Source organism: Heterocephalus glaber, unplaced genomic scaffold (assembly GCF_053883595.1).
Source record: "Heterocephalus glaber isolate CG9 unplaced genomic scaffold, H.glaber_assembly_v1.0 deba00000331, whole genome shotgun sequence".
NCBI classification, from domain to species: Eukaryota; Metazoa; Chordata; class Mammalia; order Rodentia; family Bathyergidae; genus Heterocephalus; species Heterocephalus glaber.
Window position 1 is genome coordinate 1,001,294 of NW_028258142.1, and position 17,955 is coordinate 1,019,248.

At 50.7% G+C, this 17,955-nt stretch overlaps 1 protein-coding gene across 5 annotated transcripts in view; it reads right to left on the reverse strand.

The window, feature by feature from the left end:
- Nfatc1 (nuclear factor of activated T cells 1) overlaps positions 1-17,955 on the reverse strand; it is a 117,430-nt gene that overhangs the window by 90,438 nt on the left and 9,037 nt on the right. For all 5 annotated transcript variants that reach the window (XM_004861916.3, XM_004861918.4, XM_004861917.3 and 2 more), the window contains exon 2: positions 12,274-13,375. In XM_004861916.3, coding sequence (XP_004861973.1) covers positions 12,274-13,375 — 1,102 coding nt within the window. The remainder of the gene's footprint in view (positions 1-12,273; positions 13,376-17,955) is intronic.

Here is a 17,955-nt window from a genome sequence, read left to right on the forward strand (position 1 = left end):
GTGACATCCACTGTCACCAATATTGTCAGATGTGTGTCAGTCATCATTCTCTGGCCCTGTTCAGAATAGTCACTTATAAAGTCCAATCCCTTGATTGCACAGAACACGGGTCCTGTAAGACCCAAGACAGTAAGAAAATACATGTGCAGACCTGGAAGCGAACAGCCTCAGGACCCCAGTAATCACAGCTTCATCCCTGCGGAGAATCAGACACTGCCCCTCCCCAGACATCAGCCCTAGGAGGCAAGCACACTCAGCACCTCGACGCCTACTCCAAACTCACGCCTTTGAGCAGATCTCAGACTTTTCCTGAATGTGTAAGGAAATTCTGATAAAGCATTGTTTCTTAATCTTCTGAGTCCCAGAAGCCTTGGGCTCCAGCATTTAATGCACTTCTGCACTAGGGTGCGGGGTGGGAAGAAGCACAGCTCAAGACTGAGAAGCCAGGCTCTGGGTGAGGCCAGTCATACCCTCCTCAGCCTGTGGGTGTATGGCAGGAGGAGCCCCAGCTCTCCTTGTCTGAATCACTATTAGCAGCACTGAGACTCACTTCCCATGAGAAAGGCTGTGTTCCCTCTCACAGGAAAAGTGTGGAGGATGATACAGGTGCACCATTCACAGTGTGGAAGCCACCTACACGCTGCACCCTAGAGCGAGAGCTCAAAGGTCTCCAGGTCCCCAGCTCCTATCTACACAGGTCAGCATTTCCCAGCTCCGCTCCCCTGAGGACCTGCAAGGCTGTGGGGATGCCTCACTATCTGGCCACTGCTGTGCCAGGCTGCACAGAACCACACTGGGAGGGTCTCCTACCCAGGCCCACAAAGGGATACACTTCCTGGGTCAGAACCACATACAGACCTCATCCCAGAATTCAAACAGACTTCGGGATAAGACAGTCTTCTGAGATAAAAAAGAGAAAAGCTTCACTTTATAGGTGTTCTCTGAGCTCTGCTTTTGGCATTTCTACTAGCACAGGATGCCCAACGGGCCCAGAAGAAAGTAAACCACAGGAAGGAAAACTGAAACACAGGCCTTCCCTGAAGCAGAACTCAAAGGCAAGGTCATCTCAGCAACAGCAAACTGCTAACGAGGGCGCAATGGAGCCCACTGGCTGTGCCCACTGGCCTCAGAGGCAAGCCCCTGAAGAGGGACAGGGTTGGGCCACTCCGCCCACCAGAGCAGCTCCATCTCTAGATCTCTGATCCACTGCACAGACCCACTTGCTGTGGACCACCAGCACCTTGAAATCCCACTGATATCCCCAAGAGATGAGACTATCACTTGGTCAAACAAAATGTCCGAATCCTAGAGAGCCTGAGGCCACAGCAATTTGAGGGATAAACAGATTACACATGGACCAAAGAGCCAAACAACACCCATCTGTGAAACCCAGGTGGGAGACAAGTGCTCCCTACAACTTCCACAGGGAAGAAGACTGCAAAACATCTGGATCCGAGGCATCTACTGCCAGATGAGGGGACCCACATAAAACCTGGCTGCAGCAGCTGCCAAGGAAAATCATGGGCCAGGAAGTCCTAACACTGACTTGCTGATACACACAGAAAGATCATTTTGCATCTGTTACCAGATGACATAATGGCATTATTAGTTTCTCAAAATGAGTTCCCACTCTTGAGAGAGACACATGGAAACACAGATAAAGTGACAGGACGCCTACACGGGCTTCAGAGGGCAGCGCACCCGGAGGGGAAGTAGTGTGAGGCGGGTAGGAGGGCAGACGTGGCCTCTCTGCAGCTATGTTTAAAGTTTCCTGAGGTGAAAAGTGAAAGATTAGAAACAGTTTTCAAGAGTAAGTTTGGAGGACAAGAACTAAAATGATCACTGTGACAACTGAAGTCACAGAATTGTCAGGGATTCCTTTTTATTTTTGATTATCTGTATTTTTAAAATATTCCAAAGTGAAGGATCTGATTTGTATAACCAAAAAAGTAATATTTTAAAAAAATCTCAAGCACTAACTTTCTGGGTGTGCCCCTACCCCTACTGTGATCAACCAATCAGGGACACTGGAGGTGTTCTGGGTTCCCTCCCTGAGCAAGAGCACTGTCACCCAGCACCCGAAGAGGAGCTTTCTCCACAAGTCAGGCCCCGAAGAAGTAGAAGGACCTTAGGGTAACTGCTCAGGGAGAAACCCCAAGGAGGTATCTCTGATTACATGGCTTAGGTAAAATCCTTCTGATTCCAAATTTTCTAAGAAAGACTTAAAACCCCTATGTGAAGAAACATGTAAAGGCTATGTATGACTCCCGTAATTCTATGGCAAATGAAGCTACCAACTGTAAACCTGGCAGGGTTAAACTTGCCCAAAGGAAGGATAATAAAGGCAAGTATAAGGAAAACAAGATTTTCAAAGTAATAACACATTTTCTCAGGGTCAGCAGCCAAAGGGCTCCTCACTGTTTCAGTGTTTGGATTTTCCCCTTAGTTCAAAAAGAAAAAAAGGGAGAAGGAACGAAGGAAAGAAGGAGGGAGGGAGAGGGGGTTGTTAGTGCACTTTTCAGCCACTACAGCAGTCTGGGCTGCAAGACTCCATCCACCCACCCACCTGAGGTCAACCTCAGGACCACACAGTGACCTCTCGGAGGTCTAGAGGGGGCCACAGCCCTCTAACAGGAGATTCTGCCCTGAGAAAGTCTGTCCCACCCTGGAGAGGTTAGCCTTCCTGGAGGTCAGCTCATACCGAGTCGGAAGAAGACAGGTGGTCAGCTCTGGACAAAACCAAGTTTCTGGCTCACTGGGTTCGGGGTCTGTGGGTGGCACATTCCCCGCTCCGCCCAAATCTGGACAAGGCACCTGCCCTGCCAGGCTGCCCTTAGGTACAAGCACCCAACTTCCACAGTGCACCTGGGATGACTTCAAGGTATGTGGCTACAACCCACAAGTTCTGAGAATAAGGGTTTCAACAAACAGCAAGCATGGGGAGGGGGAATGGCAACCCAGGAATTCTTGGAGATCCCAAGTCTCATAGATACAGCGAGGAGTATGCATTAGGCTTAGGAGTTCAAGTCCAGTCAAAGTCACAGATCTGGAACTTGCAGAACACACACAGCAGACAACAGTGGAGGAATATTTGTTTTAAATGACAGATTCAGGAATTTCATATGAATTGGTTGTGCTCCAAGGTCCCATCAAACAGGTGTTCAGATTTTCCAAGAAAGCCCTCTCTTCCAGCCCCTTGGAGAATACATTTTGGTCTTGCTCTATTCCCTCCACTTGTACCCCCACAAACTACCCCCTCCAAAAAACACCCTGGGATGTCCCATGACCCTTCAACTGAGCCTGGAGCCCAGGCCCTGCCCACAGGCTTGGGGCCCCATGGTTGTCCCTGGCCTTTCATGGTGCCTTGCATCTGGGCAGAGTACACAGCACAGCCAGAGCCAGGCTGAGCCTCAGGTTCCCCAGGAAGACCTGGGCTCCCACACTCACCCCAGAGCTGACAACTCCCTTGAGTGAGAAGTCCTCTCCCACTCCAAGCTAGAGGCCATCGGCACTGCACCCTTCCTTCCCAAAAGTCTACAGACAGGGGAGCACACCTGCTCATGACTCCCAGACACTCCCTGCTGCTCAGAAGCGAGGGGTGAGGTTTGGAACGAAAGGAACTCTACTTTCGGAAGTCCCTCCTGACCAGAGGCTAGACACCGTTCGAGTCATAGGCAGTTCTTCTCCTGTACCTGTTCTCAGGCTGCAGAGCCCACAGAGAGGAAGGACAGACAGACAGGGAGAAGTACCCTAGGGGGATGCCCATGGGCCGAGGACTCCCAAGGGCCGAGGACGCCTAGGCTGCCCCTCCTCACCCTCTACCCTCAGAGGCTGATTCAAGATACTGCAAACTGTGCCTTTTTCTAGGCCCACTCCTTCCTGGAAGTCACAGCTAGCCCGTGGTTTTATCGAGGATGTCTGAGCAACTAGAACGCTTCAGGGCCACGCCTTCTGTGGTCACTTATGAAAAATAAAAACAAACAAATACCAAGAAACTCCATACCACACAGATGACTGTAGGGTGAGGCAAAGGAAGTCACAGAACCAACTCCCACTGCTCTGCTGTCAAAGTGACGCTGAAGTAGCATTCACTAGTCAAGATCACGGAGCTCACTCATCTGTTCAGCCGGGTTCCAATCTACAGGAGAACCTGGCCACTGGCTAAGTGGAAAGCATTGGTGTTAAAGGCTAAGCTTGAAGCCAGCGTCCCTGGTTCAGGGTGTGATGCTCTGAGCTGAACTTAAGCAAGTTTTCCAGTCACCTGTGGATAGATCACGTCAGAACACCGTGCTCCCCTGGGTGGAGACACTAAGAGGCCCAGCGGTGCACCAGCTGTGGCTGAAATGGAGGACCCTAACCCCTGGAGTCACAGCCCTAGGGCCACGGCTGAGGCAGCCCACGTGGGGCCCGTGCAGGGCCACACCACCCTCAGTCACATCTCCTGCCTGGTGGCACTGCCAAAAGCGGCCACCTGGCCCACTCCTCATCAGGCTTCTGGCTGAAGGGAAAACCAATGCTGCTTTTCAGCCTTCTGTGCTGATCTCTATGCTGGCCACCTCCAACGTGCACCACCAGGCACCCCCAGCCCCCAGGTGACCACGCAGGCTGCGTGATAAGGTGAGCTCAGGCCCGGTGTCTGATCACAATGATCACACCATGCTCAGCCCAAGCAAAAGTCTGGAGGCCACACAGCTCCTTGCTCTTTAATTTCATGTCCTGACATTTCCACAAGCAGTCCCCTCCTTCACAGTACAAGACGGACCCCTGCAATGCCCCCTCACACACACACTCAGCAGCAAGTTTATCAACTCTGGGCCACAGCCGCTCTACCAGCCTAAGGTAGGGACTTCCAGACCACCAGTGCTGCTCGTTACATGGGCCCCTTGACCCTCAGAGTTATGGCTTCAACAGAAACAAGGGTTATCAGGACAAGTCTGAACATGGCCTGAAGCTTTGGGAACACACCCAGCCACATCCACCTTCATGGAGACAGCCCTGGGGCAAGTGGGACACTTCCATGTGGCTCAAGGTCCGACGAAGCCTCCTCCTAGGGACCAGGGTGAATCACTTTGGTCCAAAAATAGCAATCTGTGCAGAGGGAACAGAGATGAACATTCACCTCACTTGCCTTTGATACACTGTCCACCAGCAGAGATAGAGGTGCACAATCTCTCCTTCATGAAGGACCTCAGCAACACATCTGCAATCATTCCCTCTCATGAACATGCATGTGATCACATCCCAAGGAGAAGCAATTCCTTCCAAGGAAAGCAGAACCCTCTACCTGCAAAGATAAGCCAAGGCTGAGCAACCATGGTAGGATGTGGTCCTTCTGCCTTCTCTCCAGTGTCCTGGCCTGGGAAATGGTTTATCTCAGCCCCATACCGACAGGAATCAAAGTGTGAGTAAGTGTTCTCATTAGAGAATCTTGGAGGGAAAAGCCTTCAACCAAATGCAGGCTTTCCAATTATTCCTTGTCAACGGCCAATAATACTTGTGTCAAACCCAAACTTCAGAAAATATTTTAGAATAGGTAATAAAAAGGCAAACCCCATCAGGACGGATAAAATATTTTAGCTCAAGACTCCAGATTTCCGTCCATAAGCAGGGACACTTCTCCACAGCCAACCCAGCTGCAAATCACCACCAACTCTACTTTCTACCTCTCCTCAAACAAGAATGCTGAGCAGGAATCGACTGTTATGTCTGTGATCACTGATGCCCAGTGGCTCTCAACACTGTCTCCCAGCTGGAGCGAAATCTCAAACCTGGAGACTTGTGACAGCTTCCAAGCCTGGGTCTACCCTTCTTCCTACCCCACTCAGGGCCAACAAGCACAAAACGGGCACAGCCAATCAGATGGCACTGTGACCATTCTGAGATTAACATTTCAGGTCTCCACAGCTGGACCTAAAAACCTGAGCATAAAGCCACAAAGATTCAAGTGATCTTGTCCTCTCCAGGAACACAGAAGTACCTGAGTTCCCCTTTCCCCACAGAAGAACATTCCAAAGAAGACCAAGGGCCAATGTCCTTCCACATAACAGGCACCTTCTATTTTCATAGCCTGCTTAAAAATCTTAGTCGAAATGTCAGATGAACCTAGTCAGAAATCAGGGTGGTGGAGCACATTCTCCAGGCATCTGCTGTGAACTCAGAAGGAAGTGTGACAAGTGATATGCTGGAGCACTGCTGTGGCTGGTGACCACAAGACATAACATCTTCAGTGCTCCAGACAGCTCCTCATGCATCTTCATGGGTCCTACCTGTCGGGGACCTACAAGGCAGTGCCTTACTCCAGGACACTGTGTCCTCTGAGCTGCAGGCTCAACCCTGTCCCAGGGCCTCCTTGCCCAGTGGTCTTGCACAGGGCTTGTGAGGAGGGCTGACCCACAGAACTTTTGGGAGTCGGGGCCCCACAGAGATGGTGCTTGGGGAGCAGGCTTCAGGGTCAGGTCATCTTGGAAATACATTCTAGTTTACTATTAATTGGGGGTGCTTAACAAGGGGCCTCAACTCAGGCTTGGTCCCGCTAGGAGTCAAGTGCCAAGCAAAGCCCTGATGTGCTCCCATGCTCCCTGCAGGGAATAGGCAGTGTGTGCATGGGGTGGGAGGGCTCTTCCCACAGTCGCAGCAAGGACCCCGGCCCTCCTTGCTGTCCCTGGGCACACCTAGGTTCTGCAGGCTGACAGGAGGGCAGGAAGACAGCAGGCTGAGAGACCACTCCATGTGCTCACCCACCCTGAAGGCAAAAGGCATTCAATTTGATGAGCACTCGGGCAGCTGGTTCACCTCATTGGGTGTGGACAGCAGAGGCTGATCCCAAAATCAAGAAGCCCTCAGAAAGTAGCTACTGAGCACACAGAACACACATCTACCCACAGCTTTATTCCCTCCCTGTCCCCAAGGTGAAGCAGCCATGGTTGTAGTTCTCAAAGTACAGGAAGACGGCTGTGTGCTCCCAGAAACAGGCCTACCTTTCAGTCTCTCAGTCAGGATTTTGGTTAAGACCTACTTCTGAGTGTAGCCCACTTAGAGGAACTAAGAGGAGGCACAGGCCATCCATATATGCTCAGAGCCAGCAGGGTGACTGAAAAGGCCTGTCAAGTCCCTAAAATGACAGGCTAGAGTACCACAGCCAGGGTGCAGCAGGGGGACTGGCTCAGAAGCAAGGCACCAGGTTCCCTCCCGGAAAAGGGCAAGGCTTACAGGGACAGGGGCTGAAACAGTCATGACCAGCTTTATGCAATAGCTGAGGTCCAGCCATGAAAGTGCTTTGCAAACCACAAAGGCAAATTTCACATCCTCGACCTCTGGGATGCCTGTCTGCCAAAGAGGTGATGCAAATGTCCTCAGTCTTCATTGAGATGAGCCAGGAGAAACCCTATGGCCACGACCGTCCATATCCTCCTTGATTTTGGGAGACCCTCCAAGGACACAGCCCTCTAGCACACTGGTTTGGAATCAACCTGCAATCTGTGACCTCAAAGGGAGCCCAGGACAATGCTCTTTTCAAGCATCAGAGCTCTGAACAGTCCAGCCTGGCCACCAGAGCCTGGAGATGGGCCTAGGGACCCAGGAACCCATACCATCTTCCACTGACACCCTGCCCATCCTAGACCTGAACTCAGTCACAAAAGTAGAACAGCTATCCAAAATGTTGTAGAAATTCCTGAGTGACATGGCTAGGAGATTTACGCCTGGAGAAAGACAAGATGTGGATTTACTTGTTACCCATCTACAGGCTTATTTAATCTTATTCCACTTTAGCAAAAACACTGAACTATTCACATAACTTCTAAAATTCAAAAGGGTTTCTGTTAGGGCTTTTGAAGCTAACACGTATGTGTAGCATCAAAGCTACTGATACCACGAAGACCTCCAACATCACAGCCAAAATTGATGCCTGATATACACTGATTTGGACATGGCTGGAATCTAAAAAAGGGAGATCAGATACAAGGCCTTTAATTCCATCACGGATGAGATCATAATTTGGTGGTCTTATTGGGAGTTGATGGAAACGAGGTGGGGCCTAGTGGAAGGTAACAGATGATGGGATAGGACGGAGAGGTCTGCACCTGGCCCCCAGCCTCTTCTTCTCCGACTCCTTCTCCCTGCTCCCTGGTTACCAGGAAGGGCGCGGCTTCCCTCCACCAGGCCCTTCCACCATGAGGTGTCTGCCTCACCTCAGGCCCAAAGTAATGGAGCCAGCTAACCATGGACTAGATCTTCGGAAACCATGAGCCAAAATGAATCTTTTTCTTTGTTGATTTTCTCAGGTATTTGGTCACAGCAACAAAAGCTGACCAATACATGTACCTACTTGTGATCCTCAGAACCAAGCAGACTTTGGGTAAAACCTATTCACCGAGTCTGTCCGCTCCCTCAGAAATTGTACTCTTTCTAAAAAGCAGTGATTTGGGAAGTAGGAAAAGGGAAGGAGAAAAAAAAGAGTCAAGATACGTTATGCCCACGTACCTACTCCTTCTGATAAATGTAATCATTATATACTGCAAACATGTACCGACTTTAAAAAAAAAAAGAAAACAAGCAGCAGTTCACACAGAGGATTTAACTCAACACGTGTGCTATTGGTGTTGCGAATACTCTCAGTTAAAATGCTTCTGCTTTCCTCAAACTAGCTCCTTTTCCTCTAAATTCCTCCTATACATCTGCCTCCTGATAGAAGCCCATGTGGGCACAGACAGTGAAAGGCCTTCACGGACCAAGGGTTGGGACCTCACATGAGCCTCTTCTGAAAGAGCAAAAATGCTCCAGACACTGTCACACATGCACAGTAATGACAAGCACTTGATTGGATGCGGCTTGGTGATGGAATAGATGGACAAAGGATTGTTTAAACTTTAGTTCCATTGGGTTAATATATAAATCCCAAGCCTCTATCTAAAACCACATTTAGAAATAAATGAATGTGAACTGGGACCTTCTGTACAGCAGCAGGCGCACACCCTCCCCTGGCCAGGGACAGGTTCCAGGTGTCCCCTCTGTGTGTCACCAGGCCAGGGAGTGCTCCTCCCCATGTTCAGGAGTATCACACCAAGTCACTCCACCCATAGGCACATGTAAAGAGGGAAGGAATCCTACTCCTTCCCAAGAAATTAAACTTCTGATTTTCTTAGGGGTAGGGCGTGTTGAGGAAGTCATCCATGATTTCTGCATCCGCTCCCCAGGCTATAAATGTCATTCAGTTAAACCCTAAACTGTGCAACTCTATCAAATACTCTCATTGCATTCACCAACATAATAGGAGTTTCTCTTTTTTTCCTCCTTTGGTACTGGGGATTGAACTCAGGATCTCGCACTTGAGAGGCAGGTGGCAGCACCACTGGGCCAAATCCCCGGCGCCTAGTTTCTTCCATTCTGGCAGAATTTGGTGTCATTTTTTGAATCTGTGTGGGCCTATCTGAGTGCTCTGCACAGAAGATGGGATGATAAAAAAAGAACAAAAAAGTCCCCAAAAGGGAAATGATTGTAACACCTAAATTCCTTGGGGAAGATAAGCCTGGGGCACTTCATCACAAGCTCCTTTAACATTGGGACAGACTGAAAGAGATGAGGTCCTGCATCCTAAGAAAGGGTAAAATTGACTGGCTAAAATTGAGAATTTCCCATCCCAAACTAGGGAGACAATCAGCAGCAATCCCAGCTATCAGTTGTGTGGTTTCGTGCATATCCACTGAGAGCATCCGTGGGGAAGGAAGTCTGGCCACTCCCTTTCACTGGCAAAATAACTTCACATTTCATCCGGCTTGTGGCTTCCAGCTGCCCCAGAGCAGCAGTTAATGAGGAGTATGGAACATCACAAGGGACCAGGAGACATATTTTGAGGTAGAACCAAAACAGAGAGAAAGGTGAACGTCAAACCCCCAAGGTGGTTTGGTACATTCCACTCCTCTTGTTTGTTTGTGTTAACTCACAGGAATGTCATGGCCATCACACCTAGCCAGCAATATCTGTGACCAGGAGATAAAGATGACAGCATCATTTGCCATGAGATCACTGCCAATGCTCCGAAGCAAAGGAAGAAAACAGCAACTGTGCTTTCCAACGGCCTTGCCAGGCAGGTCTGAGATAGGCAGATAGCAGGCCATGATCCACCAGGAACGCCAAAGTCCCTGGCCAGGACCAAGAAAACGCCAAAGAATGGACTCTGCATTCAGAGAGGTCCTGCCATTTTCCTGGGATACAGGACAGGCAGTCAGGGCCTGATTGTGGCCCCCAGAATTCCTGTATGGCAGTGCTGACCTCTAGTACCTCAGAATGTGACGATATTTGGAGAAAGGGCCTTTAAGAAGTGACCAAGCTAAAACGAGGTCAGCAGGGGAGGCCCTCATCCGAAAGGGGATGTCTCAGCGGAACCAGACCTGGGGCACCTTGATCCTGGACTCCCGCCTCCAGAGATGAAACAAATTCCTTTGTTCACACTTCCCCATCTGGGTACTTGGCTGTGACAGCTCTGGGACACTAAAATGCAAGGCTTACCTGAATTTTCAAACTTTAAGGGACTGTTTGGGTTTATCGTCACCGTTATACTGATCTCATCCCTCTTCCTTTGCTCTAAAGAGTTCAGTCAAGCCCACTATGCATGACAATGACCCTCAATGTCTGTGAAATTTGGATCACAGAGTGTAGTATGTGAGTGAGTGAATGGTGAGAGTTAGCACTGAGATATTCTTTTAAGTTAAATAAAAATTATAATGATAGCACTGCAGGCATAAACAGTTCTTAAATTTCTCAAATTACTTCCACATAGATTTTTTTGTAGATTCGCATGTTTATGAAGTTATTTCCAGTCTTGAGATGATCTATCTTTCTTTCTCTTTTTTTTGCCATACTATGGATGGAACCCTGGGCCTTCACACTGAGCTACATCCCTAACCCTTTTATAATCTCTGCTTTGAGACGGAGTCTCATTAATTTGTTAAGCAGCCTGTGCTGGGCTTGAACTTATGATCCTCCTGCCTCAGCCTCTGAGAGTTCTAGGATTACAGGTGTGTGCCGCTAGGCCCAGCTCTGAGACACTCATTTTGATGATAACTGAGTCATCAGCCCCTTAAACCTCCTGGGACTAAACAGAGAGGCAGGAACAGGAAGGCAGACGTGTAAGGAGCAGCACTTCTTTCTCTCTCAACCAAACTGCCCAGGAAGCCCAGGGCTCGCCATCAGGCAGACTCCTGTCATTCCCTGCTACAGACTCTCAAAAACTTGCAGCAGGGATATTCACAGCCAGCACTATCCATGTGCAGCCCTGATGGGGCACGGCCGTGCAACTGTGCTGTGAAGGGGTGGACCCCAGAGGGGCAGAGGACTCTGCACCCAGTCACCTCCTTGATCTCCTGTTCTTCTGGGGCAGCTGCTGCCCTACTCCCACCCTGGGATACCCTACATGAGGAGAAAACAGAAAAAAAACAAAAGCAAAAAAGGGCCAGGCCCAAGCTGCTGTAGGGTGCACAGAGTCCACAGGAACAGTCATCCCTCAGCCTAGGACTTGCCCTGGCTCTGACTACGGCCCTTGTTGGACATTTTTATTCCTCAGAGGAAAATTCTGGAGCAGAAAGCACCCTGCCAGGGGTCATGAATGGCCCACCTGTGGGAAAGCTGTTTGGTTAAAAATAAAAGCGCTGGGCTGGTTAAGTGGGCCCGGTAGAACGAGAGCAGCCGTGTGCCCCATTAAAAAGGAAAACCAGCAACCCAAGACCAAAGTTAAGAACACGCTCGAGCTCTCTGTCACCAGACTGCCAGCGAGTGAGAGCAGGTCTCCCGGGAGGAGGCGGGTATGTTGTTCACCGAACACTGACGAGGCGGCTGCTCTGGGGGACTGTTGAGCTGAGGTCCCATCTGTGCCAGCCATGGTGACAGCAATTAAGGCAAGAGAGGAAGTGGGTGAGCAGCAGGCAGGCACACATGGGTGATTGTGTGGCTCAGTTTTATAAAAAGCACAACTGTGTTCATGTGCTGCTGAACCTTGCTACGGCAGAATTATGTCCCCAGATGACTATGTTGAAGCCCTAAACTTGGGACTAGGAAAGGACCTCAGGCAAAAGAGGGTCTTTGTAGATGATCAGGTTACAATGAGGCTGTCAGGGCTGGGTCCTCAGGGAAAAGAAACCTGGAGACAGGCCGTCCCCACAGGAAGCAGAGGTGCAGCGCAGCACCAAGAAACCACAGTGACTCCCCTCTCCTCTCCATGCCAGAAAGCTCGACAGGAATAACGGGGCAGGCTGAGCCCAGCCAGCTGCATCCACTCACCTCATGTAGGACGCAGGGGTCAGCGACTTGGGCTTGGCCCACTGGTACGGAGGCTGTGGCACCGACAGGTACTGTTCACAGAAGGCGCCCTTCCGCAGGTGCTGGAAGGTGAAGTCCGCTGGCGGGAAGTCGGACGTGGGTGGCGTCGTGCCCAGGTCCTCCCCAGCCGGCTCCACCTTGAGCGCCACAGAGGGTGAGTGCTCCAGGGCTGTCTTGCGGGACTTGACAGGGACCCCATCCCCCAAGTCCAGACTGCTGTCGGTGGTCAGGGCATTGATGGCCGCCACAATCGCCGAGCTGGTGTACTGGGTGGAGTTGCCCAGCCAAGTGTCCTCAGTCACGCTGACCCGTGGCGAGCCGTGTGGGGACGGCGTGGGTGAGTGGTGTGGAGAGCTTGAGGGCTGCCGGCCGTTGAGGCTGTACTTCCGTTTGTTGCAAGGAGACGTAGGCTGGGAGCCTCGGGCCCCCAGCCAGCTCTCCTCAGTGACACTGGTGCGGGGTGAGGTGGACGGGGAGTGTCTTGGGGAGCCCAGCAGGTGGCAGGCGCCCAGGCCTCGGGGAAAGCCTTCCTCAGGGTCCGTGGTCTTGGGAGACACGCAGGGCGACTGCCATGGGGAGGTCTGTGGGGATGCGTACGGGTAGGAGTAGTTGGACTCGTAGGAGGAGGCCTCAGAGTTGCAGCTCCGGGAGGACAGGCTGCTGGCCGGGCTCAGGCACGAAGGGTCTCTGTAGGCCTCCAGGCCGGGCAGGCTCAGAGTGGCCGTGGATGGCGACCGCTTGCAGCTAGGGAGCACATCCTCCACCTCCACATCATGGAAAAACTGGCTGCTGCCGTGGTGCAGGCCCAGGTACGAGGTGATCTCAATGCGAGGGCTCTCCAGGGCTGGGGCCCCATTGGGCCGGGTGCTGCTGGAAGACAGAAAGTACCCAGAAGCCCCGCTGTCCACAGCCCCTCCATACCCGGAAGGGTGATTCGCTGAAGGGATGGCTGAGATGTCCGGGGTGGACGTCTGAAGGTCATGGCACGGGGCTGGCAAGGAGGTATGTGCCACAGGGAGAGGCAGAGCAGAGCTGAGGCTGGAGGATGAGTAGCTGTAGTGTTCTGGAGGGAAAAAAGAAGACGGCATGAGGGGCTGGCACGCACAGGCCCATGGCTCTGTGGGCCCACGATCTAGCTTCACCAGCCCCTGGCCGGCGAAGGTCCCGCTCCACAGCGGCACGGTACCTCCCTCTGTCAACTGCTCTCCTCCCCCGGCGCCACACAGCTGTCCTCTTACTGTCTTCAGAACAGGCTCAAATAGTGCATTCCCTAAACACTGTATCCTGACTTCAGGCCCTAACCCAACACTTGGGTCACCTTCTCTAGCTTCCTTTTTTCTCTTCAAAACATACCACAATCTAACATCAGGTGTTTTCATTTGTTCATCTCTCCCACAATATCTCAGGCCAGTAAAAACCAAGTTCCATGCTGGCAGCATCTTTCGCCTGCCTTAGTCTTTTTGGTTCACAGCTGTTTTCAGAGCCTAGGACTATGCCTGGCCCATAAGCAGTGTTCACTGCATTTCATGGGTGGATGACAGAGAGATGGATGGACAGATGGATGGATGGATGGATGGATGATAGAGGTAGGGAGGAAGAGTGAGTGTGTGAAAGATGGGTGATGAGTGTGTAGGTGGGTAGAGGAGGGAGGGATGTTTAGATACAAGGACCTAGACGTTGAAATAGATTTTACCAGGCTAATTACTGTCAAGGTGCTTCCATCACCAGCTGAATGAAAATACCTCAAGGACTGGATGAAAATATGAATTTAGGGTTCCTCTCATGGATACCTAAGACTGGCTCACGCCTGAGAAATTCGTCTTTAAGAACAAAACAAAGCAGATGATTGTGATGCATAGCTAAATTTAAGAATCATTATGTGTTAATTTTACTTCAATAAAATATTTTTTAAAAAATCATTATTGTTGTAATTAGTAATTTTAATAGGAAAGCCATGCTCCTGGATTTCTGATGTGCAAGACTTCTCCCAGCACCCTGGAGCCTCTTACATGCCTACAGGCTAGCATTCCCAGGTCTCTAAATAATGGAAACAGTTCATGGAAATTCTAGATCCATCCCTGGCTTAGTGCTCTGGCGGGAAGGGCTTTTATCCACAGATGGCACTGCTCTTCTGCTGTGTCCTGGTTCAGAACCCAGTGAAGATAAACCCCAGAAAAACAAGAGTCTCAAAGCACCAATTCAAACTCAGTTGTATTTTTCTGGTTCCCAAATAGGTGGGATTCTGTTTTCATTGTTACCTATTTCCAGAAATAGTCATCCAACCACTAGCTATTGTATAAGTGCTACCAAAGCTAGCACTCCAACCACTAGCTGTTGTAATCCAGTCTTTTATAATCCCTACTTATCAAGTTCTCTTATCAGGGCAAAATCCCTTTGACCAAAACACTGCCCACTCTTTCCACCATGGCTTCTCTCCCTGAAGGCAAAGCTCAGGCAGGGTGAGAGGACACGAGATGGGGTCAATCCTGGCTGCCTTTCGGAAACTGCAGAGCACAAGGAGGAGGCAGAGCGGACAGGGTAGACATCAGAAGCCCTGACTGCCAGAGACTTAGTCCTGTTGATGTGTCTGTGCCAGGCCAGGCCCTCCAGCTGAACTAAAAAACTGGTAGTGGATCCTTACCATGTACAAGCCCCACTTTCCAATCATAATACGTCCCCCCACCCAGGATAGGAAGCCAGAATCTAATGTCAAAAATTAGGTTTAAATCTTTTTCAAACTCATCCAAAAAGCCACTTCCTAGAGAAAGTCAAGCCTCTGGGGAAGGAGACAGCCATTGGCCTGCTAGCAGAGGCCCCATGGAGACCACCTAGAGCAAGCTTTGCTGAGTTCCTAAGCCGGGGCTGCTCCACTGACTCTGAACAACAGGCCCCAGGACGAGTCACCTGCACCCCAGCCCTCCCTGCAAGTCCAAACAGGCTGTGCAGGCCTGGCCTTCAGATGGTGGAGATGGGCAGACCCCATGTCTAACACACACAACCTCTGGGCAAGCACACATGCAGAGTGACTGCCACGGCACTGGCATGATACTCCACTGACACACACACAGGCACACTGGGTGCTGCTCTGCAAAGGTCCTGACTGCGGGCCCAGCACTCCCCTAACCACACTGTCAGCTGAAAACCAAGCAGTGTGCTGCAGCCCGAAGGGCACGCACAGGATGGGCCTTCTTCAGGCAGTCGATCATTAAGTAGAATAGTACTGACAATGGGAGGGTGAAGCCATACACTGACAGGGTAGGATTTTTAGTAATAAGATTTCAATGAATAATTTTACTACAGTTGGTATATCCCAAAATTAATTATAAGTTAAGTAAATTTTTGCCTCCCTTCATTCCAGCAGAGAATTTGGTTTCATCCCTTAACACAGAATTTCTGCCCGTGGGTCTGATGATGAAGTTTGTTATGGCTTAGTCTAGATGTCCTCTCAAAGCCTCATGCACTTGTAGGAAGGGGTTTTTCTGAGGTGGCTGAATCTAGAGTGTGTGATGCTGGGATTACGGGTGTGTGACTACTAAACAACATGAGTGATTGGTTTGGCACCGCCCTAATCCTTGTAGTCTAGATGACATAAAAGGGGCAGAAAGACATTCTTAAGGTCTCTTGTTGCTTCTGCTGTCTTCTGCCACCAGGAACTGTTGCCCCTCTCCCACCCTGCCTTGGACCCAGCCAATTATGGACTGAAACCTCTATGAACTGCAAGCCAAATAAACCTTTCCCCCTTTAACTTTGGGTGCTGGGTCTTTTGCCTCAGCAACGAGAGAAAAGTAAGTAACACAATGTTGTGTCACTTGAAACATGTGAACCCTTAGGAAATTTCTCTAGCACCCGATATTGCTGTGCCCTCACCTCCACCAGGCTCTTTCTGATCTCCCAGGGTTCTCAGACACTCACACACTAACTCCTGCTCCCAACTCGAGTGCCCACCTGCACGTTCCCGCTTATGCAGAGTGACAAGCTACTGGTCTGTGGTCCTTGCTCTTCAGCAGCAGGGCCTGAGGAACAGGCCTCTCAGGCAGGTGAGCTGGGATCGGTGCCACAGGTGCAGGAGGATCCAAGTCCCCCTCCAGACATGCTGTCCTCAAGGTGCCACAACCTGAGAATGGTGGCAGTCACGTCTGACCCCAGATGAAAGCAACCGTGCCTGCCCCAGCCTTCCCAGAGGGGAGCACATGTACTTGGATCTCATGCCTGGATGGGAGCGTGGTGTGTCTAGAGCCCTCTGCTCTCACGGAAGGTGCCAGAGGAAACGGTGGGGTGGGGAGGCAGAGGGGGTGCTCTAACGGGCTCTGTGCAGTCTGCTTTGGGGCAGTGGTAGGAATGGGGTTTCTGTGGGAAGGGCTGCACTGGCCAGGAAAATGCAGAAGAGGGACATTCTCGCCCTGGGCCCAGCCACGGAGAACAGGAAGTGAACAGAACACAGCCCAAGTGCCCCAAGACATCTCAAAAGGGGCCTTTGCTTAAACCAAGTAGTATTTCAATTGAGGGACAGACCCAGACCCTTTTGAGAGGGTAGAAAATGCAGGTTCTGGGGAAAAGAAAAAAAACATATAAAGCCTCTGTTAAAAGCAAAAAAGAAAAAGAAAAAAAAAAAAAGCAAAAAGGATTTACCTATGTGTGAGTGTTCCTTACCAAGGCTACATAATGAAAGTGTAAATGCCCAGATCTCTCAGTGGACACTCAGCCCAAGGTCCTAAGAAAACTCTCCCTGGCAGTCAAGGGCCAGAAAAGCCTTGAACCAAAGGGGCTCCACTTGGCCAAGGCAGCCCTGTCCCCAGCCCCACCTCCCCAGGCAGAGGCCCAGGCCCCAGCCTTCTCTGCATTCCCACCCAAACTGTACTTAAATGCAAATTCCTTAACCATTCAAAGGGATTCCATCTACAATGGGCAGTGAGAATACTTTCAGTAACTTTCTTAAATATCTGAGACGCTGGGCCGACGTATGTCCTGCTGGTTGGCACTGAAGATACTCCCTGTGTGCCTTGCTGCATTCACTGTCAAAGCACAGTGTCAATGGGTCCATTGGAGGTAATGTCCTCACCAGGAAAGTGGAGTGCACACCCAGAATCCTGTCCTAGAATTCGAAGCAATGAAAACACCACCACCTTCTTCCTCCTCTGCTCACTCACACCCTGATTGCTCTCCTCAGCCACTCTCCTGTGCAGACACTACACCGGGTGCTGGATGTGCAAAGAAGGTGCTGAAATGGTGAACAGGGGTCCCCGGCCAGTCTGCACCAGATGCCCTCGGCCTCAGCAAACTCAACAAGCCCGCACTGTCCAATGTACTCTGTCTCACTCTGTGGAATAATTTATTTCAGAGCCATACAATGCCATTATTGCTGAACAACCACAAAATAAAAGTAGTATGCTCCCCATTAGGACATGCTGCTGGTGAGCATGGGCAGCGCATACCGCAGGACCCTGCTGAGCTCAAAAGCACTTCCCTTGGTCGGGCCTGAAATAGAATGCACAGGTGCTCTTGCTCAGGGAACTCACCTAGCACAAGGAAAGAATGGAGACGGGTCAGCCACACTGTACCAGGCACGTGCCTTCTAACAACAATCACCACTTTGGGCCTCCGTCAGCTCACTCATTGTTCACAAGCTCAGAGCACCTGCCCAGC